This window comes from Anser cygnoides, chromosome Z, assembly GCF_040182565.1.
Source record: "Anser cygnoides isolate HZ-2024a breed goose chromosome Z, Taihu_goose_T2T_genome, whole genome shotgun sequence".
In the NCBI taxonomy this organism is placed as follows: Eukaryota; Metazoa; Chordata; class Aves; order Anseriformes; family Anatidae; genus Anser; species Anser cygnoides.
The window spans coordinates 42,223,882-42,250,265 of record NC_089912.1 but is presented as its reverse complement, the minus strand read 5'-3'; the positions used below and the strand labels follow the sequence as shown (position 1 = coordinate 42,250,265).

At 41.6% G+C, this 26,384-nt stretch overlaps 1 protein-coding gene across 6 annotated transcripts in view; it reads right to left on the bottom strand.

The window, feature by feature from the left end:
• Nucleotides 1-19,240, bottom strand: part of TUT7 (terminal uridylyl transferase 7) — a 35,725-nt gene extending 16,485 nt beyond the window's left edge. For 4 of the 6 annotated variants that reach the window (XM_048080521.2, XM_048080525.2, XM_048080523.2 and 1 more), the window contains exons 1-12: nucleotides 19,089-19,240; nucleotides 16,853-17,373; nucleotides 11,635-11,813; nucleotides 10,963-11,079; nucleotides 9,680-9,857; nucleotides 9,157-9,245; nucleotides 8,116-8,167; nucleotides 5,224-5,293; nucleotides 4,198-4,324; nucleotides 3,338-3,457; nucleotides 2,202-2,333; nucleotides 118-298 (exon numbers count right to left, since the gene is read on the bottom strand). In XM_048080521.2, coding sequence (XP_047936478.2) covers nucleotides 118-298; nucleotides 2,202-2,333; nucleotides 3,338-3,457; nucleotides 4,198-4,324; nucleotides 5,224-5,293; nucleotides 8,116-8,167; nucleotides 9,157-9,245; nucleotides 9,680-9,857; nucleotides 10,963-11,079; nucleotides 11,635-11,813; nucleotides 16,853-17,342 — 1,735 coding nt within the window. In that variant the 5' untranslated portion in view covers nucleotides 17,343-17,373; nucleotides 19,089-19,240. Of the gene's footprint in view, nucleotides 1-117; nucleotides 299-2,201; nucleotides 2,334-3,337; nucleotides 3,458-4,197; nucleotides 4,325-5,223; nucleotides 5,294-8,115; nucleotides 8,168-9,156; nucleotides 9,246-9,679; nucleotides 9,858-10,962; nucleotides 11,080-11,634; nucleotides 11,814-16,852; nucleotides 17,374-18,686; nucleotides 18,876-19,088 lie in introns of those variants that run through there. The other 2 variants (XM_048080522.2, XM_013195821.3) reach the window with 2 other exon arrangements.
• Nucleotides 19,241-26,384: the final 7,144 nt, after the last annotated feature.

The following is a 26,384-nucleotide window of genomic DNA, read 5'->3' as shown; positions in this document are numbered from 1 at the left end:
CTGTTCGGTGCTAAAGAATTCTAAGTTACTGCGCATGATGTCAATAGCCAAGAAAGTACACTGCAAAATTAAAGGTAACAGTTCTATAAAGTCTATTGATACAGTTTGATAACATACCTTCCACAGCAATGCGCTTTTTAGGCCAGTCCTTTAATTCACGAGACACTGTTTCTTTGAGTCGTATGCTAATAACCAAATCAGCCATATTGAACTCCAAGGCATAGAAACGAAGCAGTTCTACCCAGAGCTGCCCAGCAGGTGCTGAACACCGCTGTCCCGAATCAAATACTAAGGGAACCTGTCAATTACAGAAGAAAAGCTTAAATAATATAATGCATACATAGGTATTTAGCTCTTAAAAGATCTGCTAATCTAGAATATGCATTTGTAAATAACGTCAGATAGCTCAATTTCCTTGTATTCTATCTGAAATGTAATATTACAAAATTTATAGTGGCTTCTATATTCCTGCAATTGCAATAGAAATTGCAAAAAAAAAAAAAAAGAAATGGTAGCATAAGCTTGTATTGTAATACTTCAGAACAAAAGACTGCAGCAATGGTTAAAGGTGTCAATTATTAACAATTGCTTATTTAAGTGTCTGTGTCATAATTTATAAATTTCAAAAAACCCCACATCTAATCTCATTTGACAGAATAGATTATAGAGCCTATACTTTATTGCTCAATGTTGTAACATGCAACTACATAGTAACACTGTTGCCTACACAATTATTATAAAATAAATGATTTCTAAGAATAGTTACAAAACTAATCATAGAATCATAGAATGGCTTGGGTTGAAAGGGACCTTAAAGATCATCTAACTCAACCCCCCCTGCCATAGGCAGAGACACCACTGGATCAGGTTGCCCAGGGACTCATCTAACCTGGCCTTGAACACTTTCAGGGATGGGGCATCAACAGCTTCTCCTGGTAACCTGTTCCACTGCCTCACTACCCTTATAGTGAAAAATTTCCTCCTAACCTCTAATGTAAATCTCCCCTCTTTAAAAATGTCCCCCCTTGTCCTATCCCTATCTGCCCATGTAAAAAATTGCTCTCCATCTTTTTTATAAGCCCCCTTTAAGTACTGAAAGATTACAATGTGGTCTCCTCAGAGCCTTCTTTTCTCCAGGCTGAACATCCCCAGCTCTCATTTTTTTGTCATAGGAGAGGTGCTCTGGCCCTCTGATTCATGGCCCTCCTCTGTATCTGTTCTAACAGATCCACATCTTTCCTGTGCTGGGGGCCCCAGCCCTGGATGCAGCACTCCAGGTGGGGCCTCAAAAGGGCAGAGCAGAGGGGGACAATCACCTTCACCTCCCTCCACCTGCTGCCCACTCCTCTGTTGATGCAGCCCAGGATGCAGTTGGCCTTCTGGACTGCAAGCACACACTGCTGGCTCATGTTGAGCTTATCGTCCACCAGAACCCCTAAGTCCTTCTCTGTAGGTCTGCTCTCAATGAGTTCTCTCAGTCCATGCTCATGTCAGGGTGCAGAGCACCTTGCACTTATTCTTGTTGAACCTCATTAGGTTCACATGGGCCCACTTCTACAGCTTGTCCAGGTCCCTTTGGATGGCATCCCTTCCGTTATATCAGCTGCACCACTCAGCTTGGTGTCTTCTGCAAACTTGCTGAGGGTGCACTCGATCCCACTATGCCATTGATACAGACATTACACTGCACTGGTGCCATGACAGACCGACCATTTAGGGACACCACTCATTACCAGCCTCCACCTGGCCATGGAACCGTTGACCACTGGGTGCGGTCATCCAGCCCACTCCTTATCCACTGGATGGTCCACCATTCAAATCCATTTCTCCAATTTGGAGATCAGGACTTTATGTGTGACCATGTCAACGGCCTTACAGAAGTCCAGGTAGATGACATCAGTAAGAGAAAACAGCATTCATATGCTTAACCTAATTCTGAAATGAAATTGCTTCATTTTCCTACCCAACAGATTAAAACCCAGGGTCTTATCAAAGAGATTGAATTAACACCTGCCGGCTTCTAAGCAGCAAGAGATAAGCATAGTAAGCCTTGTACTTGTACTAGTCAGCTATGCAACCTTCCAGTTCATCTTATGGTTTTGCAACACAAAAACAAAGCAAAAATAGAAAGCTCTTCTTTTCTTCCCCCAAAGCAGCAAAGACTACTAGACTACTACAGAAGTAAATTAAACGGTTCACACCTTGTCCCTTTTAGGGGAAGTTTCTTGTGGCACATCAGCGTCATCAGGAGGGTTATGCTCCCAAACCACAGCATCATTCTCCACTTCTTTAATATGAAAATTAGTTAATTTGTTTAATGAGAATCCTTCAATCTAGAAGAAATAGGAAAAGCAACACAAGTTAACATTATCTGAATTTAAACCATTTCCCATATAGTAGTAAGCCAAAACAGAACAAAGTTTAAAAATAGCTGTTTCAGGCCCTAGAAAGTATCCCAGCCTGCTTCTCTCTTCTCCCTAAACTTCTCTACAAAAAGCTCTCAAGGACACAGTGCTTTTGGAAGGGTATCCGTATTTCACCGAACCTTGTCTTGGCACACTGTACAATAAATACATGTATTTTAATTGTATGGTCATATAGTATAGGGCTTTTTTCTCCCAGTGCACAGTGCGGAGAAACTTTGGGAATGAGTCAATCACATAGCAAAAGAAATCATTAACTGCAAGGCCCATGTAATTGCTTATGGAAACTAGAACATGCACACTAAATATTAACAGGTGACTGTACAAATAAAAATGCATGCCATGGGTACAAACAGCTGAATGATGTCCTGGAAAACCGGATGTTGTCGCTAACAGCACTCCTAATATTAAGATGCATCTCAGGCTTCTAAAGTCAAGAAATACATGTTTTAAACCCCTAGTCTGATCCCATGGACTAATACTAAACTGATGTGCTCCCTAACTGTGGTCTACGTATTCTTCACTGGAAATGAAGCATTAGATGTTAAAGTCCAAGACACTGTTTTGGAGTATAGCTATATGTATTCAGAGTTCTCAAGAGCATGGAAGAAAGACTGAATAAATGAGGAAGTAGGTTGTTACAAATTGCATTATTCAATGGCCTACTCTCCTTACTCACTAAAGGGTCAACAGTAATACTTAATTCAGTGACTATGATTGTGAACTGCATCCTTACAGCCAAGTACATAAAGGTTAAGTGTAGCATGGTTGAAATCACATTCTTTCTGAATTCCAGCAGAAATGATTGGTGTATGGCTTGCTCAGTATAGCAAAAAGCTGACAGGTTACACCACCACCAAAAGTTAAAAGGATTGTCCTCTCACTCACAATATTCAGTTTATTAATATACATACCCATGATCCCAAGTAGACAGGTAGAAAAGGCTCTTTCCTCTGTTGCAGGAAGAAGACGACCATTAATGCAAACACGTAAGGTGACAAACCTCCTTCTTCGGGACGATCAACACAGCACAACTGTAAAAATATATTGGATAGTCATTAATGTTTCAAGAGACAACTTGCAAAATATCATTTTAATTCCTGTTCAGAAGCATGTCACAGTACACATACTGAGAGAAACTCAGGTATCTTTGACCACCTCTTGTGAGACATGAACATTCACATCTTCCACTCAAGGCATGAATGTTTACTGGAGTCATAACATTAATACAAACTTTTCAGCGTTAAGAGTCCTGGTCTGCAAATATACTGCACAGACAGAGTACATAGACTGGCAAAACAGCACACTGAACATTTTCAAAACGATGACTTGTTTTCCATAGATATACTGAGTTCAAATGATTTTCTATGCTTTTATAAGTCATATTTTAACTGCATACACAAAATCTTGAAAAAGAAAGGTTTTAATCTACATATGGAAACAATCAGTTTTTCTTTCATTTTTTTTTTCATGATGGATTACATTTATAGGAAACTGCCAATTCCATTTCATATACATTCTGACTTTGGTAACGAAAAAGAGCAGGACACTTATAGCCTTGCATGCCAGTAACTGAATCTGAAAATTCCACTTCTGAAATTTACTGGAACATTATAAAACAACTAGAGATAACTTATAACAAAAAGAATATCCCTTTTCCAACTCTAAGAACAGTTTCAACAACTGTTTTCTAAACCATATGTATTGTCTCACCAGCATAGTACCAATGTTCATTCAATATTTTCACAGATGGGGGAATAAAAATAACTCTTACCTTTGCCCAGTATCTGAAGGCAATCACTAAAGATACAACAGTGGGTTCTAGTTTTCCAAGCGTAGCCAAATGGTTTGTTGTCAGATAAGCGTTCTCATTCCCTGCACTTACTTTACAAATAAGGCCACTAAAAAACAAAGAGAAAAAAAGTAAAGATATTGAAGGAGTTGTAAGAATGGTGGTAGGTTAGAAGACATCTCACAAAACATTGTAGAACGTGGCTGCCAGGAAAGATTTAAAAGCCTTTCCAAGACAGCTTATCTACATTAAAAGAAGCACAGAAAACCAATTTGATTTATGATTAGATTGAAAATACATGCATTGTAACTTTCTGTGAAAGTGTGTTCAAGTACAATTCAAACTTAAGTATGTTTCTAGTGACATCAACTCTAATTATATTAATTCACTGAACTAAAAAAAACCCACAAAGTTAACAAACAAAACTTAAAGTACCAATTTCATTTATGAATCAAAAACATTTTCCCCACATGACACCCATCATAAAACAGTTTCTACACTGTTTCCACAGAACGAGAAACATTTTCAAGCAGTGAGAGATCAAAGTAGCAGCAAATAACTGATAATATACCTGTACCAGCAAGTATTTACAGAACGTTGGGTGAATCTTAAGTGATATCCAGTAAATGGGCAAAATAAAATTTGTGAAATACTAGTGAGGTTAAGCAAGCTGATCTTGCCCTTAAAGAAAACCTTAATTTAATATAGTTTCTAAGTTATCTAGAAGGCAGCAAAGGAACTCCTGTTAAGCAGTTATCCCAAATGGAGCGGTAAAGGCATATGCTGGAAACCATAAAGGTTGAAAGGACCGGGCAACATGCAGCTGGGGCCCGAACAACCCTTACACTCTTATTCTAGACTAGGAATGACTTGCCCGTGAGTGTTAGTTTATGTTTCAAGATCAACAGAATTGTAATAATTTAGTACTGGAATGTCACTTGTCAGATGTTGGTACACACAATTTACATAGCTATATACTATTAGAACACACAAAGTGACAACAGACACCTTTGCTTTTCTCTGCACACCACCACTGGTATTCTAGTATGGAAATCCGCATCAACTTCAATAAATGATTCTAGGGAGGAAAAAAGAGAAAAAGCCACATTAACTATGGTACTGACAGAAAATATCATTGAATCGTAGAATGGTTTGGATTGGAAGGGATGTTAAAGATCATCCAGTTCCAACCCCCTGCCATGGGCAGGGACACTTCCCACCAGACCAGGCTGCCCAAAGCCCCATCCAGCCTGGCCTTGAACAGCCCCAGGGATGGGGCATCCACAGCTTCTCCAGGAAACGTGTTCCACTTCGTCATCATACTCTGAGTAAAGAATTTTTTCCTTACTTCTAATCTAAATCTACCCTTTTTTAGTTTAAAGCCTTCACTCTTTGTATCAATACAATCGCCGACAAGGAGTCCCTCCCCAGCTTTCCTGTAGGCCCCCTTTAGGTACTGGAAGGCTGCAATGAGGTTTTCCTGGAGCCTTCTCTTCTCCAGGCTGAACAAACCCAACTCCCTCAGCCTGTTTTCACAGGGAAGGTGCCCCAGCCCTCTGATCATTCTTGCGGCCCTCCTCTGAACTTGCTCTAACAGGTCCATGCCCTTCTTGTGCTGGGGGCCCTAGAGCTGAATGCAGTGCTCCAGGTGGCGTCTCACGAGAGCAGAGCAGAGGGGGACAATCACCTCCCTCGCCCTGCTGGCCACCCTGCTTTTGATGCAGCCCAGGATGCGGTTGGCTTTCTGGGCTGCAAGAGCACGTTGCCAGCTCACATTGAGCTTCTCATCAACCAACACTCCCCCAGGTCCCTGACAGCAGGGCTGCTCTCAATCCATTCTCTACCCAGCCTATGTTTGTGGAAATATGTTGACCTGGACACAACTAGAGACGTGCAGCTATTTTCTGACATTCAATTTCTTTATTATCTCAACATTCGTGATTTTATTAACTCAGCCAAGAATGCAGTATATCAGATCTGATAATCATTCACTATTTTAAAGCAAGTTTTTCAAATGCAATAGGAAGAGTGTGGTCTATGCTCTAATAAGCATTTTCTTAAGTAACAACTCTTAAGAAAAAATTAACTTTTCAAAATTCATACATATGGTAGGTATAGTTAAGCAGGTATACTTTGATTAAGTGCTAGCTGAAGCGTAGGCAGATTAAACTCTTGAACAACTTCAGTACTACAGGCATATAGACAGACCAATGGTATCTGTAAACAACGTTAGTGCGAAAGATGAAAGAAATAGTGTTACCTTAGTATTAGGTGGAAAGAAAGCAATGAATCTTATTTTCCCTGGTAATCCAGCGTTGCTTTAAGCAAGTATTAGAACAGGCTTGCTGTCACGTCTCCCTGCTATGCTTCTACCCCTTTCACTCCCCATATTCTTTACATAGCTTTCCAAATATAATTCAGCTTCATTTTTTTTCTTAACACCAAGAACTACAAATGCAACTGCAGTCCTTCTTCCAGTTGGAGAAGTATTGATCCAAACTAGACTTATTACTTGATAGCTCACTGTTTCACTGGGTCAAGTGCAGAAGCAACAACAAAAATTTTAGGTACCCAACTTAAGAACTGTGAAACGGAAATCTTCTTGTTCCCACCTAGCCACTAGGACTCATGATCTCTCTGAGAATACCTTGCTTTTGCCACTGAGGTACCTCAAATGCCTAATACTCTGTCCCAGTATCTCTTGACTTACAGAAAAAGGCTTTGCACAAGATACTAAAGAAAACATTGTGTGCTTTCAAAACACGTTACAGATTGTAAGTTCCTCTATTCTTCCACCCTGGTTGAGGAATAAGTAACCCCATCCTCAACGACTGTAACAGTCTACTCAGTAGAGAAGAACATGCACATACAATGGCTGGGGAGGGAGGTTATGAGGAATGAAAAAATCTAGGTCAGAAAATACATGCGTGTTTAATGTACTTGTTTGGAACCATAAAGTCTGATTTCTCATTTGGACACAAAGCAAGGCAAAAAAGTCAAAAAGTTACTTGTCATAATCTGTATTTAAAAGGACAAAATTTCTTTCCCATCTTTTGATTTTTTGCTTGGGTATGTTCTAATTGGTTTGAGTACATTTTTTAAGATCTTAAATGTTACTTGCCTGTATTAGTACATACAGTTGTATTCATTACCTGAAAAAACACGTGTACATTAGCTCACTGCATTAAGAGTCATGCAGTTAAAAGAAAACAGACCGCAATCAACGTGGTCTGATGACAAGTTAGAAGAGCCTAGGCTACTTTTGGTAGTATATATAGTTAATAGAGCTGTCTCGGGAAAGAGATGCAGCACATTCCACCTTCTTCCCTTGTAATACAGAATAAAATGTCTCATTAGGCATTTCTGGTATGAACAGAAATGATGGTACTCCAGAAGTCATAAAACTGACTATAAACACAAGCGTAAGTTTTGCTTAGGACAATGTAGTATTTTCTGCAATATTTTTCAGTTTCAAATTATTTATAAAGACCCTCACAGTCACGTGGTTAACCTGTTCAAGCAGGAAAGGGTCTTTGTCAGGGAGCGTAGTGACAGGACAAGGAAAAATAGTTTTAAATTAAAAAACGGTAGATTTACATTAGACATTAGGAAAAAATTCTTTACTATAAGGATGGTGAGGCAGTGGATCAGGCTGTCCAGAGAAGCTGTGGATGCCCCATGCGTGGACGTGTATAAGGCCGGACTGGATGGGGCTTTGGGCAGCCTGGTCTAGTGGCAGGTGTCCCTGCCCATGGCAGGAGGGTAATGGAATGAGATGATCTTTAATGTCCCTTCCAGTACAAAACATTCTATGATTCCATCTTTAGATGGAGATGACATTCAACACTACTAAGCAATAATAGTTTAATTGAATTGAAAAGGAAGCATTTTTTTTCTTACCACTGTTCTGCAGACTTTCTTGAACAAGTAAGAGAACATCTGGTTGACTCATCTGTGAATAAAAGTAATAAAGCTGTTTTCACTGCTGTGAAAAAGGTGATTTTCTACAATTCAAAAAGAATTTTAAAACACTGCCTCTAGGACAGTTTCATTTTTCTTCCAGAGAGGGAAGCAAGGGGGAAACAGTAAGAGCAACTGAGAAGAACCTAATCTTAATTCTTAGCTATCATCAAAGTATATCAGAAAGAAGACAGATGTAAAACATCCTGGAGTAGCTCTAAGTAAATCTATTCTGATCTCTATCAAAGATTCGGTTGTGGAAAAAAAAAACCAATGAAAATACTGTTTCATTGTGCTTAAATACAATTGCCTTCTGACAGTAGTGGACCTCATGTAAGAGATTGAAATCACAGCTTTTATATGTATTTTATGAACATCGATCATTCTTTTCTCCATTACATTTCAATGTTTGCTTCTCTGAAGAAATGCAAGATTTTAGCTACTTGGCTGTCAAACCAGAAATGAGTTTAAGCATGGAAGCCTAAGGTTTTCACCAGCCTGAATTTCTTTCAAAGTTTCAAGCACAAAAATGTACAGAAACAACGAGCATAAAAAATCAAGACTTTACATTAGCTCACAAACAAATGATGTAAGATAGTTTCATGGCTCAAAAATAATGTAGCAATCGAATTCCAATGCATGTAATATATAGTACAGAAGCAAGATCATCCATTTAATTCAGCTTTAAGAGAAGACAGTTAACTTGACCTGTCGCACAGGACTGCTAGGAGTCCAGATGTTTTAGCTGTTTTCAGATTTTTAGAAGGAAGATTTGATAAAGCACAAAGTCATGTTACATTACCTGACCATTACTGGCCCTATGAAGCAAGGGATGTTTTTTTAAGACCGTATTAATGTGGTAGCTCTGTTTTTCCCAATGCTTTTTCATAAAAAGTGCTATTAACACTTTGTAATTTATATTTAAACTACACTTACAGGTGCAAACGACTCCGACAGATTTAATGAAATAGTCTTACTTACACTGGCAGGAAACTGAATATCTATGTTTATGTCTGAAGTTTTGAAACCAAATCCGCTACAGGAGGAGCCGTACAATCTTAATGAGCACTCTGCAATGAAAAGATTTATAATGCATTTATTCTACACCCAATTTTAAGTCCGTAGCTACTTTACAACATTACCAATAGATCTTACACCTATTTCTAGTTTTAATAATCACAAGAACTCAAGAAGAATCTTCCAATAGAACAGAGGTCAGTTAATAAATCGTATCTCTCATTCTGCAGCTAGTAAAGGCCTACCACGAAGATCAAATGCTCCCCACATCCTGCTCATCTTTACTTTTTACTACAGGTCTATTTGGGTCATGAGCACCACTGTAACTTAATTCTGGTATGAGACTATATTGCCACTTCATATCGGTTAACAGATTAGAAACCAAATATAGCGTTTCAAATAGTCAAGGCTTTTAATTAAGTTTTCGCCTTTATGTTTTTTTTTAGAATTGACATAGCTAGCATTTAGAACAAATCACAAACAATACCTGGCAATTTTTGATGCAGCACACCTTCCATCACTGTTTTAATGTTGAGCCTTTCTTCTAAATCTTCATTACTTAAGCCAAACTCCTGTACTACATTTTCAATCGCAACACCAATAGCTTTAATCTGTGAAGCTGTTGGAGGAGGCAGGGTGCTCAGCATCTGTTCCTCTTGCTTTTCCTTTAAAGATAATAAGACTAATGTTTTAATGATTCTGGTCATTAGCTAAATGCACTAGAATGAATGCATGCAACTCATCTCAATTAACACTAACACAGGTTTTCAATACAGTGGAAATAACTGAAAGCAAGAATAACAAAAGAGAAAATGTAGCAGGTATAAAAAATACATATTCCAGAAGGCTTCAGTAATATACAGTGTGTGTGTGTGTGTACATATATGTAGTTATTTGAAATGTAAAAAAGATCATCAACCCTTTCATCACCGATGAAGTAAGAAAGAGTAGAAGTTAATGAGGAAGAAGCAGTAAACCTGAAAAAGATAATTGTCTACTCCAACCGAGAAAGTAAAATGAACATCAGATATTTAATTTAAAAACAGTAAAATGGAGAGTATGCTGGAAGTTGCTTTGATGCTTGATTGTGCTCAAAACAAACCTATTTCCTTCAGATATAAATATGCCTACAATATTCCACAAGCTCTTAATTTCATATACAGTATTCTGAATAGCAGTCTTCATCCAGACATGTAGGTTATAATTTTTAATTCAGCCATACCAACTATATTTGCTTATTGCTACTCCTCATCGCTCTGGACTTGATCAAAACATGTAATCATTGAAATATGTCAGTGAAATAAACATTAGGAGGAATCACAGAATCACAGAATGCTTTGGGCTGGAAGGGACCTTAAGGATCATCTTGTTGCAAACCCCCTGCCATGGGCAGGGACATCTCCCACTGAATCAGGTGAATAAACATAACTAATCCGCAAGTAAAGTAAGAGAATGGCAGAAGAGCTAGTTGTTACAGATGTTTACTATATTTAAACCACCAGTACCCAACACTACTGAGTGACACTTTAAATGAGAACTTTCTTTAATAATGGACATGGAAAAAGTACAAATTAAATTTCAAAGGTGAAGGTGGAAGCAAAGTCCAGGTTCCATATTTACTCTTTTTACCAGCATCACTAAACGCTTTCAAGGAGCTTCAAATACATAAAAAAATGAGGATTGATTTTAGATAATGTAGTTTCACTGTTATTAGCAGAGTGATGACAGTTTCACAGATCTGCATTTATGCTTCTACTGTCCTTAACTCACCTTTATGCTTTTCTTGTGCCTCTTCTCCTTAATATGCTTATGAGCAAAAGCCACTGACTCAATCAAAACATCACACAATTTGCAGGCATATTTTGCTGATGGATAGTTTCGAGGTTGCTAAAATAAAGACGGTAAAAAAAAAAAACATTAAAATATAGATTAACATTACCCTCATTTCATTCAATACCCTTGCTAAGACGAGTGATTGTAACAATGAAATCCATGAACACTCTAGCTGTTCCAACTCTGTCGTTACAATCATAAAGTTTGAATATCTAATACAAGGCCAGAAGAACAGCGCTACTGGGTCAAAGAAGTCCAACATCTTGCTTTTGTGTTTAGAAAAAAAATCAAACACATGGCAGAATATAGAATATACAATTATTTTCTTCTGATACACTGCCCCAGTCTCTAGTGAACTAATGTTAATTGATGAACTAAAGAAGCAGCCTTTTTTGTGCTTAACTTGCTGCCAAATCACAACTTAATTAGTAAAAAACACAGGATAACTTGCCTTCTCGACAGTTCATTAACAGTATCCATTTTGTCAGTTACATCAATTATATAATGACTCTCTAGCTATAGTCAGATAAATTGCTCAAAGTGTATCTTCTACATCTTAATTCAAAGATTAAAAAATTAGGAAACAACAATAGGTAAAGACAGTGATACCTTCTTCAGTCTGTAAATGCAGTCTCGCTTCAAACGTTCTTCAGCTTGTTGCAACCCTAGAAGCTCTTTTGCTGACAGCTGAGATTCATCTATAACTGGGCCATCCACTTCATCATCATGATCATACTCATCTTTTCTAGTTCTTCTTGATCTCCTTGTTTTCTTGAGTTTCTTCACTTCTTAGAAAGAGTTATGAGAGTAAACACGTCAAATAACTTCAAAGTAAAACATTTTAGGTTTTGTTTAATTTTCACTCTATCTCTGTGAGAGTCAAAGAAGATATAAATCATCTACCCTGCATGGTACCACAATCTGTTCTGTGCATGTCTAGTATTGCTAGCAAGACTGTATAGCTATGTCAGAATCTACAGTATCTTTGTTTTGAGCTACTATGAAACACTAGTTTGTTTCACTGAAAATGGTCAGCAACCTTATTTATATTGTTTTGTTAAAACTGGCAAAGAAAAAAAATTAAATGCAATAGATTTCACTGCCTACTTGGGGCGTATCTGTATGTCATTATACAAAAAAAAGATAGAATATGTCCAAGGGCTTCAGGATGCCTTGTGAGGCTTAGGTACACGTATAAACTATAAAATGAAGCAACCCATAGGCTACCAAGCCTATCACAGAATTAGTGACTGTAGGCCAATATGAATAATTTCTAAGAGCTAACTGCACTATGATATAGCAGTAATGGGTTAGCTGACAATTTGTTATCGCCAGTAGTACCTGTCTCTTAATGTGTACTTGCCTTTCAATTAAACCAACACATTGATCGCTATTGCCTTCACATTATTAAGTAGACAAATGAAAAAAAAATAAACAGTAATAATACTTTTTGGCTACACATCAATAAATAATGAACTGGCTAAGTATTTATACCCGTTGCTTAATAAAACCACACAACTTGGCCAACAGATATGGTTAGAAAGCTTATGTTTACAGCAAAAGTTCTGTATCTAACGTCTGCAAATACCACTTCTTTTAAGCTTTGTCATTATTTTGAAGCAGAAGTTGCTACTAAAACTCAGGAATGAATATGTATAGGCTGGACTTTCATGGATATTCATTTTAGATTGCATCTTAACTTTCATTTGAACAGCTAGCTACACAGGATGTCCAGATGCATGGAATTTCAAAAGTTCCCTGCTTCAGAGAAAGTTTATGTAACTTCCCTAAACTCTAAAACCCTTGTTATACCATGAGGTTTTCATTTGTAATAATTAGAAAAGTAAATGACAAAACACAACCAGTCTACCAAATGTATTTGGAGTTCTTCCCTGTGACCACAATTTTTATCTCTTAATAACTGGCAGAAGTGAAACACCGCAGTTGTGAATCTTCAACCAGTTTTTTGATTCAGTTCACTGAACAGCATGTGTGCGTTACTGTTGTAAACAGGAACGGGGCAAGAACAGTAATATAATTCCTTTTGGCAGCAGAAGCTTATGCTGGAATAAATATGTCATGGGGATAGTACTCTCCAAAGCAAATTCCAAAGAACAGAAAAAGAAGTTGGTCTTAATTTTATACATCCCTTTCATTTTCTGTACTGACTCTTGCTAAAACTCCTCTGACCCACAACATTTGTTTGACTACTTTTTTTCTGATCGATTCAGACAGAACTTGTAGAAAAGAGTGTATTAAATAAACATCTTTGCAGGAGTGCGTGACAACTACCTACTTATCATTTTCCTCTGTAAGCACTAAGTAACTTTAAAAAATTACAAAGAGAAGGAATACTTCTAGTATTATTTGTTAGTTACTGTAGTGACAATCCAGTTATACACTAATCAATAGAGAAGGTACTAAAGGCAGGCTAAAGATCATGTAGCAAAATCAGTGCCACAGACTGGGCAAACTCCTCCGTGTGAGCTACAGTAAAGAAGCATAAAGATAAAGGAAAGACCGGATCAAAGATGTCAAGTAAGTGGAAATGTGGAAAGGAAAATTTCTAGCAACTGTTTGCTACTTGACAGAGAGTAAGAGTTCTTCAGGGGACCTCGAGAGGTGAGCTATGCCATGCCTGTGCTTCACAGCAGGATGAAATGAACTTTGTCTACGCCTAGTGATGCTCACCTAACCAGTTTTTAAAGGTCTTCAAGTAGAGACTGCATGAGTTGCCCTGACAATACCTCCTAAATTCTAGGCCCACTGCTTTTTGTTCTATCAGAAAAATACCAACCAGATTCATAGAATCATAGATGTTGGAAAAGACCTCCAAGATCCTCTGGTCCAACCAAGCCCCTATGCACTAAACCATGTCTCTGAGCACCACACCCAACCTTTCCTTGAACACCCCCAGGTACGGTGATTCCACCACCTCCCGGGGCAAACCATTCCAATGCCTGACTGCTCTTTCTGAGAAGAAATGTCTCCTCATTTCCAACCTGAACCTCCCCTGACCCAACTTGAGGCCATTCCCTCTGGTCTTATCACTAGTTACCCGTGAGAAGAGGCCGACCCCCAGCTCCCCACAACTTCCTTTCAGGTAGCTGCAGAGAGCGATGAGGTCTGCCCTGAGCCTCCTCTTCTCCAGACCAAACAACCCCAGCTTCCTCAGCCGCTCCTCACAGGACTTGTGCTCCAGGCCCCTCACCAGCTTCGTAGCCCTTCTCTGGACATGCTCCAGGGTCTCGATGTCCTCCCTGTAGTGAGGGGCCCAAAACTGAACACAGTACTCGAGGTGCGGCCTCACCAGAGCAGAGTACAAGGGGACGGTCACCTCCCTGGTCCTGCTGGTTACACTACTCCTGATACAAGCCAGGATGCCGTTGGCCTTCTTGGCCACCTGGGCACACTGCCGGCTCATGTTCAGGTGAGCATTGACCAACACCCCCAGATCCTTTTCCTCTGCACAGCTTTCTAGCCACTCTGCCCCAAGCCTGTAGCGCTGCATTGGGTTGTTGTAGCTAAATGCAGGACCCGGCACTCAGCCTTGTTGAACCTCATCCCATTGGCCTCTGCCCACCGACCCAACCTGTCCAGGTCCCTCTGCAGGGCCTTCCTAACCTCCAGCAGATTGACACTTCCCCCCAGCTTGGTGTTATCTGCAAACTTACTGAGGGTGCACTCAATTCCATCATCTAAATCATCAATAAAGAGATTACTACTATCTTGTTAATGCCTTTCTAGATAGCTGAAAACGGTTATCTTTTCCATCTGTCTGCCTGCCCTCCCGCTCCCCGCTCCCTCCTCCCCCCCACGCTAACTTTCTACAGAAGGTCTGAGGACTGCTCAACCTTTGTTTAGTGTGTGTTTTCTAGGTGTCCTGACATTCCCATTGATTTTCTTTGGGCTGTTTCTATTTAATTCATGCAAATGGGGTGCCAAACCTAGACACAGTACTGCAACTGAGTTTACTTTTAAGAAAAGGAGGGCTTCAGACTGCAATTGACTTCATGCCTCACAACACCTTGACATTGACTGCTCTTTTCCCATCTTCCTATTCATTATGATTCTTATCCGAAAAAAATGCTACTTAACAGCTTTTTCTCATTCACTTGTGCAGTTGACATTTGTACTTAAATAATTGTGCTTGGACGTATTTATTTTGTATTTAATCCTATACGCAGGTCATTCCTTCAGTTCTGCAAAAATAATTTTTTTAATTCCTCCTGCTTTTCCACATTCAGATCATACCAGCTCTACAGCATATTCAAATTAATACGCATCTTGTTTTCATTCATCATCAGATTACTGTAAAAAAACATTCAACAAAAGAGAGCCCTTGTAGAGCTTTGATCAATGCTTCCTATTATTTTGAAAGCATCATTGGTATTTTCTGAGTAGTTATTTGATCATCTCTGCAACTTTCTTGTATTAATTTTGTCTAGAGAATTTTCTCCTGGTTTACTTATACGACTGTCACACAATCAGACAAGAGTGTTGAGAGTACTACTAGCAGTACCTACCAACTGCTTTTCCCATGACTGCAGGAACTGATCACCATTTTTAATAAATAAATTAGGAGGACTTTCTTCTCAACAAATCCATGTTTACTGCTACTCATTTCTTTGCTACCCTCCAAATACTTACAGTAGGTAACAATATTTGTTGCACAATGGATTCCCAAAATTAAAGTTGCATACCATTTTTAATTCAATTTTTAAGAGATTCTTGCCCTTTCCTACTTGCCAGTAACCCACTTATTCTGAGTAAAGTCTTAGGTGTGACTGTCACATTCCAAAAATCTATTTCAGCAAGTTTCTGAAGTTTCAAGCGAAAATAGTTCAATAAACACAACAAAATTGAAAATAGACTTGAGAAAGTATTCTACTCTGCTCTTTCCATCTAAGGTTGACAAGTATACAATTAATTTCTAACAATGAAAGACACTGGGCACCAGCTCACAGGTTTGGTTTTTTTTGTTTGTTTGTTCTTTTTACAACTGATATCAAGGGAAAGGACAATTAATTCCCAGACATCTTTGCATCAACCAGCAATACTTCTCCTTCTCAGGAGGAGGGCAGATCAATATTTGTTTTGACCCTTAGACTTCACCAAAATAAGAGAGATTTCTTTTTAACAGGAAGTTGTCCCCTATTAATAGCACCTCTGGTGTACTAGTCTGTCATTCTTCTCACTGCTCTGGTCCACTTACACTTCCTTCTGATACTCATGTTCAGTGCAGATGTGATGCTATCGATTACTTTAACCCTGATCCAGGCTGCCCTCCTCTTCATTTCAGTATTTAGAGTTTGTACTCCCAATATTTGTATCAATTACCCCAGCTAAGTTTAATATACACAGAGTTATTGTTTTTGTTCTTGATGTACCACTGTTTCTTGCTCACATCAACACCTATGCTGCATTGTTTTCAGTCTTCATTAAGATGTACATTTATGGACCTCCTTGGTAGCACCAAAATCTTATCCTGCAGCAACTTAACTGAAAAATCCCTTATGGGCCTTGACAGGTTCAATCAAATTTTAACAGAAAACCTGCAAACAGGGATAACACACAGATGCTGCAATCTAGCTCCTACCATTTAAAAACTAATTTAACAAGTCAACACAATTTATAAAACAAGTTCTGTATCATACACTGTGTCAATTCATTTAAAGTGCTCCAGTACACTTTAGTCAATTTGCAATATATGACAGAACAGAAATAATTTTTGTCTTAAGGGTGATTCTTGACATTTTACTTTTTCAGTAACACACACAAAAAGCTACTGTACAGCTATGTAAAAATAAACAAATATGTTGATTACCAGCGTTTCCTTTCTGCATCTCTGGAACGTCTTCATTTGTTAGGTCTTTCTGAAGTTGTCGTCTTACGTTTCTGTTTCCTGCACCTTCAACCTCATGAAGAGAGTCCTTTCTTGTCCTGCTATGCATGGGGATCCATGCTACAGATCTGTACTCTCTCCAACTGTCAGAAGTACCACGGTGGTCATCAGATATCCACTTCTTTATCTGGTCTTTTTGGATATCACTGAACTTCAATCCTTGACTGTGAGTTGTGTTTTTAAGTGAATGGGGGCTACTCAAAACATTACGTGGCCCTCGCCTAGGACTATTTCCATAATGACCTGGCGTTCCCCTCTTCTTTTGCATGCTGACATCCATGTTATTGCTATGGCCATTCCCATATTCATCCATGGCTTGGCAGTCTTTCTGTAATGGACTTCCTTTTAATTCTTCTTCATACATTTCTGGTTCTTTTTGTTTGGCAAAAGGGGGTTTTGCAGCATCTCCCATGGTTATTGCTATTCAATTTAGTGATTCACACCTAGAAATTAAAAAGTTAAAAATAGTATTTTAAAAATAATCAACCAATAAACGTAAGTGCACTGGTTATTATTTGGTATTAACAATCAAAGCCATGGTTCTGTAATACCATAAACGCAAGCAAGTCTTGGTGGAAAGCAAAATTTGTTCCAATCAAAAGAGTTCAAAATCACATAGGTTTCTGCTCTTAACATGTTTAAAACCAGTGGGTGGTTGTCTCTCACCGCAGGGACAGCCCGTGACTTTTTTGCATAGGAAGCTCTAGATGCCTTTTGGACAGATAAACACTTTTCAGAGTCCACACCAGACTCATCTCAGTACAGCAACACTTTGAAAGAACCACTGAAAAGGCTTTGCCATGTATAGAATATATGTAGAAGGCAACAAAGAGGATGCCCCAATGGCCAGTTTACACCAACAAATATTCCCCTTCCCCTGTTGTCGATACTATTCGCCTTGTTAAGGATGAAAATTGTGATCAGAGGTGTTGCTTAACTCCTGCTACCTGCCTGCGAGGCAAAGATCACATGATGATTAAGAGCCAATCCTGCACTGCCCAATGCACTTTGCACTTTTTAGCTAGCTGGCCATTCAGAGATTTCACGTTACTGGGTACTAAGTATACTTATTTCATAGTAATGTGGTATTATCTAAAAAAATAACCTGCGTTACCAGTTAGCTCTCCAGACTTGGTCATGTCTGCATTCTTACTGTAAAATACTTACAGAGAGCTGCAACTCAAGCAATAGTTTAAATAGTTTTAGTTTTTAAATAGTCAATAGTTTAAACCTGCATGGGCTGTGAAAGTGGGCACTACCTGGAAGAGATCAGTCAAACACACGAAGCAGTGCTTACAACTACACTGAATATTCGGTTGTTTAACTACTGCCACATAGAACCAAACAAGAAAAAATTTCGAAAAAAGATATATGAGGTTAAGGTGCAGAGAAAGCTAGGGAAGCACTTAAGTAGGAAACATACTTCTGTTGTCTTTAATATGGAAGTATAGTGCTTGATGTTCTTGACTTTTTTTCTTTTTTTTTTAAATTCTGCAGGCCCCAAAGGCGCCCTCAGGCACATCAGTGTCTGCTTTCTACAGGCTTGAAGCTTTTAGAGTTTATATGGCTTGTACGCAGAAGAACTTTGCTCTCACATGTGTTGACAAAATAAGCTGTACACCTGTCCTAAGGGGGCTGAACTCACAGTCTGCTGTGCGTTATCAGGGAGATGCAGCCATTCTAGCCAGGAGCAAAAACGAAAAAGAAAAAAAAAAACAAACCACAAAGTCCAGCTCGCACAAAGCGAACTTGCTACCTGTTTCACGAAAGACACGTCCGCCGAACCTGTGCTCCGGTGACCTACGAACGGCTCACCCCGGAGTCATCCCGGGGTGCAAACCCACGCCCAGGCAGCAGGCCGGCGACGAGGCACGCCCGGCGCCGCCAGGAGCCGCGTCCCCGAGGGGGGCAGCGGGGAGGAAGGCGGCCGGGCCGGTTACCGGCGGGGGGTCACCACCACCGCCACCACCGCCACCACCACCTCCACCTCCTCCTCCTCCTCCTCCCTCCGCCCCCGGCACCGGCGCGGGGCGCAGCCGGCCCGACCCGGAGCGGCTCAACGGCCGCAACCCGGCAGCCCGCGGCGGAGGGGCCCCGTCCCGTCCCGTCCCGTTCCGTCCCCGGTCAGCGCCCACGGAGAGAAGCGAAGCGCACTCACCCGCCGCCGGCCAGCCCGACCCCTACGGCCGGCCCGCCATTACGTCGCGGCGGAAGAGCCGCCGGTCCCTCACCGCCGCCGTCCGCGCGGCCCTTCCGGCAGCACGGCCCCGCCTCCCGCCCAGCACGGGCACGGGGCCGGTGGCGGTGCCGGTCCCGCCGCCGGGGAGCGCTGCTCGCGGCCGTGCCGTGCCGTGTCGGGGCGGGGCGGGCTGTCCGCCATTACGGGGCCCGGCCGCTTGTCGCCGCCCTGAGCGGGGGGGGGTCGCGGTGCGGTGGTGGCTGAGCCGGGCTTGGTGTTGGTGAGGGGAGCAGGAATGGCATCGCCCGGCTCGTGTGAGCGCCCTGCTTACACGGTGGTTGTTCCTCCTTGGTTTATAGGTGTACAAGCTGGTGCCCGTGGAAGCTGGGCTGCATCGATTTTGAACGACACGCTTACTAAACGCGCGAGAGCTTCATTTGTAGGTTAAATTTAAATGTAACCCGCACAGCTCTCCAAAACATCTAGCAATGCAAACACTCCAGCACGCTCCTCTGCGGCTGTGACTAGAGCAGCTTGCTACCAGCTGCAGCACGGGGATCGCGGCTTTCAAATGTAGGTCACCAAACAGGCTCCAGATTGCAAACACACGGTGTCACAGCCCGCCTTGCCAGCTGGGAGCCCTGCTAATCTCAGAAGATTGTTTTTGCTGTGCCTTGGTCCTGGTAATAGAAGAGTAAATGCGTTGGCATGAACAATCACGGTGGCTATTGAAGAACAGCCACTGTGTACAGTGCTGTTCACACGTGTAGCGGGGGCATTTCCACACCACTGGGAACCAAATCCAATCCCATATAATCTGTATGCCTCATCAGACTAGCCACCCCGGCAAAAATATCTGACATGCAAAACAAATTACTCATGAAAAATAAAAACAAATTACAGGAAGTGGGGAAAAAAGCTGGTATGGTGCGGCTTTCCTACTGGTATCTAAATGGTTTACCTTAAAAAGGAGAAGAGAAATGGCAAGCAGTCCTTCTGCTTACACCTGGGATAGGTGGGGAAGAGGCCGTATACCTGCTTTCCTGTGGAAGAAAAACTGGCACTTGCTTTATATCACCGTCTCGCTGAATAAAGTGACTTGTTTGTTTTGTGCATATTGCTTGTGCTTGCTCAGACTCTTCATCTTACTGCTTCCTGCTGTTTCTGCATGCCCCCTTTATTCTCTAATAACTTAAGAGGATCTCTTCCTACTGCTGTTTTGCATCCATATTAAAGGAACAGAGATGCTCTTATCCCACCCTAGTAGTCCTCGTAATAATTCACCTTCCCGTTCCAATCCAGTTTTCCCTTGCAAAATATGTCCATACGTACACATTTTAAAGTAGTTTAATAGTAGAGTACTATCAAAATTAAGGATGGTAGCGTCCAAAAATATGACATTATAGCCTTATAGCTGTACAGCTCAGTGCTTTGCAACCCATTTCTGGTGCCAGCTACAGAACTTGGAAGTTATTTTTGTCTTCTACTATGGCCCCTTCAAAATAAGAAAATTCTTCCGGTGAGATACTCTCTGGAGAGGACCTAGCATACTAGCATAGCTTAAATAACAAAACCATTGCTGTAAGCAAATGTGGCAGGTATGCCAAACACAGAAACATTTCTAAGCCTTGCCCTGCCTCCTTCCATAAAATTGTTTGTGTCTGCAATCTCAGCATATTTAATGTCATATTGACTACGGTGGATCAAACAGTGCTTGGTCATGTGGGAGCTTGTCACTAGCGCACCCATGCAGGATTGCCTCAAATTCCTGTTTTGTTTTTTTTTTTTTATGAAACTCAGATTCCTGAAGTTCTTATAAAATTCACAAATTCTGTTTTAGATTTCCATTAGACAGATAATTGCATGTTCAAATCCTACCATTTTCTATGATTGCCAGACAAATAAGGATCTTCTGGTCAAACTTGGGCAAAAGAAGGAAATGCACACATGATGGAAATGGTGTAAACAGGGCCATGTGCCCTGGGAAGAGTACAGAAATGCTGTGCTGTTGTGCAGGGATGGGATCAGGAAAACCAAGGCACTGACAGAACTAAATTTGGCAAGGGATGCAAAGAATAATAATAAGGGGTTCTACAGGTACGTTGGCTGCAAATGACTAGGGAGAGTGTAGCGCCTCTTGACAAATGAAGATGGAGAAGAGTTAATGACTGATGAGGAGAAGGCAGAGGTACGTAACTTCTCTTCCGTGGTCTTCACTGATGGTCAGGCTTCCCACATCTTTTGTTCCTGAACCTCTAGGTGGGGGTTGGGGGAGCGGAGTCCCTCCCACTGTAAGTGAAGAGCAAGTTCGGGACATCCTGTTGCCACTTAACAACTGCAAGTCTATGGGCCCTGATGACATGCATCAAAGGGTCCTGAGGGAGTTGGCTGATGTAGTCGCCAAGCCACTCTCCATCGTATTTGAAAAATCATGGCAGTTGGGTGAAGTCCCCAGTGACTGGAAAAAGGGAAACATCACTCCCATTTTTAAAAAGGGTAGAAAGCAAGACCCAAGGAACTATAGACTGGTAAGCCTCAACTCTGTGTCAGATCCTCCTGGAGGCAGTGTTAAGGCACATGCAGGACAAGGGGGTGATCTGAGACAGCCAGCATGGCTTCACCAAGGGCAAATCATGCCTGACCAATCTGGTGGCCTTCTATGATGGAGTGACTGCATCAGTTGACAAGGGAAAACTGACTGATGTGATCTACTTGGACTTCTGTAAGGCCTTTGACACAGTCCCACATGATATCCTAATCTCTAAATTGGAAAGATATGGATTTGAAGGGTAGACCATCCAGTGGATAAGGAATTGGCTCGATGGCCACACCCAGAGAATGGTGGTCAATGGCTCTATGTCCAGGTGGACACTGGTGATGAGCGGTGTCCCACAGGGGTCTGTCTTGGCACCAGTGCTTTTTAGTATCTTCATCAATGACATAGACAATGGGATTGAATGCACCCTCAGCAAATTTGCAGATGACACCAAGCTGAGTGGTGCAGTTGATACCAACGAAAAAAGAGGTGCCATTCAAACCTGGACAGGCTGGAGAAGAGGTCCCACATGAACCGCATGAGGTTCAACAAGTCCAAGTGCAGGGTGCTAAACCTGGGTTGGGGCAATCCCAGACAGGAGTACAGACTGGGAGAAGAACTTGGGAGCCCTGCAGAGAAGGACTTGGGAGTTCTGGTGGATGTGAAGCTCGACATGAGCCAGCAGCGTGTGCTTGCAGCCCAGAAGGCCAACTGCATCCTGGGCTGCATCAACAGAGGAGTGGCCAGCAGAGAGAGGGAGGGGATTGTCACCCTCTGCTCTGTCCTTGTGAGGCCCTACCTGGAGTGCTGCATTCATCTCTGGGGTCCCCAGGACAAGAAAGATGTGAACCTGTTCGAGCAGGTCCAGACGAGGGCTACAGAGATGATCAGAGGGCTCTCTTGTGAAGAAAGGCTGAGAGAGCTGGGGATGTTCAGCCTGGGGAAAAGAAGGCTTCAGGAGACCACATTGCGACCTTTCCATACTTAAAGGGGTCTTATAAAAAAGATGGAGAAGAACTCTTTACTTGGGTACATAATTGTCCTGGTTTCAGTTAGGACAGAGTTAATTTTCCTCCTAGTAGCTGGTAGGGTGCTATGTTTTGGATTAGGATGAGAAGAGCGCTGATAACATGCTGATGTTTTAATTGTTGCAGAGCAGTGTTTACACCAGGCCAAGGACTTTTCGGCTTCTCGCTCTGTCCTGCCAGCGAGCAGGCTGGGGGTGCAGCAGGAGCTGGGAGGGGACAGACCCAGGACAGCTGACCCAAACTGGCCAAAGGGGTATTCCATACCATCTGATGTCATGCTAAACAATATATAGGGGTGGCTGGCCGGGGTGGGGGGGCCGGCTGCTCGGGGATAGGCTGGGCATCGGTCAGCGGGTGGTCAGCAATTGCATTGTGCATCACTTGTTTTCTTACACATTATTATTATTAATACTATTATCATTATCACTATTATTATTATTATTGTTATTATTATATTCCTGTCTTAATAAACTGTCTTTAACTCAACTCACCGGCTTCACTTTCCCATTTCTCTCCCCCATCCCAGAGAGGGAGGGGGGAGGGTGAGCGAACAGCTGTGTGGTGTTTAGCTGCCAGCCGGGTTAAACCACAACAATAATGATAGGACAAGGGGGAATGGTATTAACCTAAAAGAGGATAGATTTAGACTAGATACTAGGAGGAAATTCTTCACTCAGAAGGTGGTGAGGCACTGGAACAGGTTGCCAGGAGAAGCTGTGGATGCCCCATCCTCAACTGCTTCCCTGGGTAGCCCATTCAAATGCCTAACAACCCTTTCGGTAAAGAAGTTCTTCCTAATATCCAAACTAAACCATCCCTGGCACAACTTTAGCCCATTCCCCCTTGTCCTGTCACCAGACACATGGGAGAATAGACCAACCCCCACCTCGCTACAGCCTCCTTTAAGGTACCTGTAGAGAGCGATAAGGTCGCCCCGAGCCTCCTCTTCTCCAGGCTGAACTATCCCAGCTCCCTCAGCCGCTCCTCATAAGACTTGTTCTCCAGACCCCTCACCAGCTTCGTTGCCCTTCTCTGGACTCGCTCGAGCACCTCCATGTCCTTCTTTTAGTGAAAGGCCCAAAGCTAAACACAGTACTCAAGGTGTGGCCTCACCGGAGCCGAGTACAGGGGGACAATCACTTCCCTAGCCCTGCTAGTCCTGCTGGCCACACTGATGTATTAATTGTTGCAGAGCAGTGCCTATACTAAGCCAAGGACTTTTCAGCTCCCCACACTGCCCTGCCAGTGAGGAGGCTATGGGTGCAGCAGGAGCTGGGAGGGGGCTGAACCAGGACGGCCAAAGGGATGTTCCGTACCATATGGCATTGTGCTGAGCAATTACCATGGGGGGGCTGGCCGGGGCAGGGGGACCGCTGCTTGGGACTGGGCTGGACATTGGTCAGCGGGTGGTGAGCAATTGCATTGCACAACACTTGTTTTGTACATGTTATTATCATTATTACTATTATTCTTTCTTTTCTGTCCTAATAAACTGTTTTTATCTCAGCCCACAAGCTTTTACTTTTTCCAGTTCTCTCTTCCGTCCCACTGTGGGGGGAGGTTAAGCGAACGGCTGTGTGTTGCTTAGCTGCTGGCTGGGTTAAACCACAAAAAATGGGAAAGAGAATTAGTAGAGCTTGTTAAATTTACCTAGAGAAAATGAAAAATACTAAAAGAGTATATCTCACTAAATCAAACAAGATGAGCCAGATACTTATAAATGGTAAAAATGAACAAAAAGAACAAGTCAGACTGTTGGGTGTCATGGAAACATATCTTATTTTTGAAGACATTTCATCTCTGGAGTTTCCTTAGCACTGATCTTGAATCTGCCACAGGCTTTTTGCTTCAGCTTAAGCCACTCATTACATTCCCAGTGTCTTCATAACTGCATATACTTAGCTCAGTGTTGTGGATTAACCCAGCAGGCAGCTAAGCACCATGTAGCCAGCCGTTCATTCACTGCACCCTCACAGTGGGATAGGGGAGAGAATTGAAAAGAAAGTGCAAGAAGTCATAGGTTGAGGTAGGGACAGTATAATAAGAAGGCAAGGAAAACAAACAAACAAAGAAACAAAACAGAAAGAAAAAAAAAAATAAGGAAAAAAAAAACAACAAATTAAAGCAATGCAGAATACAATTGCTCACTACTAGCGGAGTGATGCCCAGCCAGTCCTCAAGTAACAGCCACCCCTTCTGGCCAGCCCGCCCTAGTCTTTTTTCGTTCAGCGTGGTGCCGCATGGTATGGGACATCCCTTTGGTCAGCCTGGGCCAGCTGTGCTGGCTGTGTTCTCTCCCAGCTCCTGGTGCACCCCCAGCCTCGTCACTGGCAGGGCAGGACAAAAAGCAGAGGAGATCTTGCTCTGTGCAAGCACTGCTCTGCATCAACTAAAATATCATGAGTTAGCACCACTATTTTCATTCTAAACGCAAAACACAACACCATACCAGCTGCTATGAAGAAAATTAACTCTATCCCAGCCTAAGCCAGGATACCCAGGCAAGTACATTTTTGAGTTGTAGTTGTGAATCAGATACTATTTTCTATTAGGAAAGCTTGCCCAGCGAGGGAAAAAAAATCTTACTCTGTTTTTGTAAGCTAAACTGAAACAATTCAGGGTCAGAAACCTGCCATACTGGTGCTAATGGAGATGGAGTTGCCCAGGAATAGGAGTGGCAGGAAGCAGAGGTGGAGTGCCTGTTTTGACTGTGACTCAGCCATCTCTTGGAGCCTCACCCTTCATCTGTTGTCTTTGTCACCCCTACATCTCACTGTTGCAACACTCTCCAGCTTGAAAAGCTACTAAGAAGTATTGAAAATGTTGCTACTTGTCTATATGAATGGAAGACTGCACCACTTCCAAATAAGTCAGAAACCTGTCTGCCAGATATTTTACAGTAAGATTTTCCTGAAGACACTGGAGCCATCTGATTTATACCAGTAAAAACAGCTTGCCCCAAAGTTCTGGATGTTCATTACTTTTCAGAATTATTTCATTTTGATTGAGATGTTCAAATACGGATTTATCTGTGGAGAGATGAAATAATGAAAATCTCCATGTGTTAAAAATGAAGTGATTTAGAATGGCCAGAGAAGGTATAAGGTACAAGGTATAAGGTACGAGGTATAAGGTACGAGGTATAAGGTACACGGTATAAGGTATAAGGTATAAGGTATAAGGTATAAGGTATAAGGTATAAGGTATAAGGTATAAGGTATAAGGTATAAGGTATAAGGTATAAGGTGTAAGGTATAAGGCAGAGATGGCCTTGTATCAATTATACCTTTACATCTGGGAGCCTGCTAGGAAAATGCATGCAAACTCTACCACACTGTAAACTGCACCTTGAAGTGGATGGAGAGTGGGACAAAATCCCAAACGTCTTAGAAGGTCAAAACAACAACAACAAGAAAACAAGACCCCCAAAAAACAAACAAACAAACAAACCCCAAACCCCAAACCAAACTAACCAACCAACCAAACAAAAAAACCACTGCTCACTGCTGGCCACAAAAACCATAAATTACAGCTAGATTTGTATTCACTAGATGGCAGCAGATTCAAAAGAATTGCTGAAAAACTATAGCTCAAATAAACTGCCTGTGAAAACAAGGTTTAACGACATGCCTATGCAGTGAAATAAAAGTGCAATAACAAAATGTGATTACAAATTTAGCCAGTCTGGTTAAAGACAGCATGGGGGGAAAA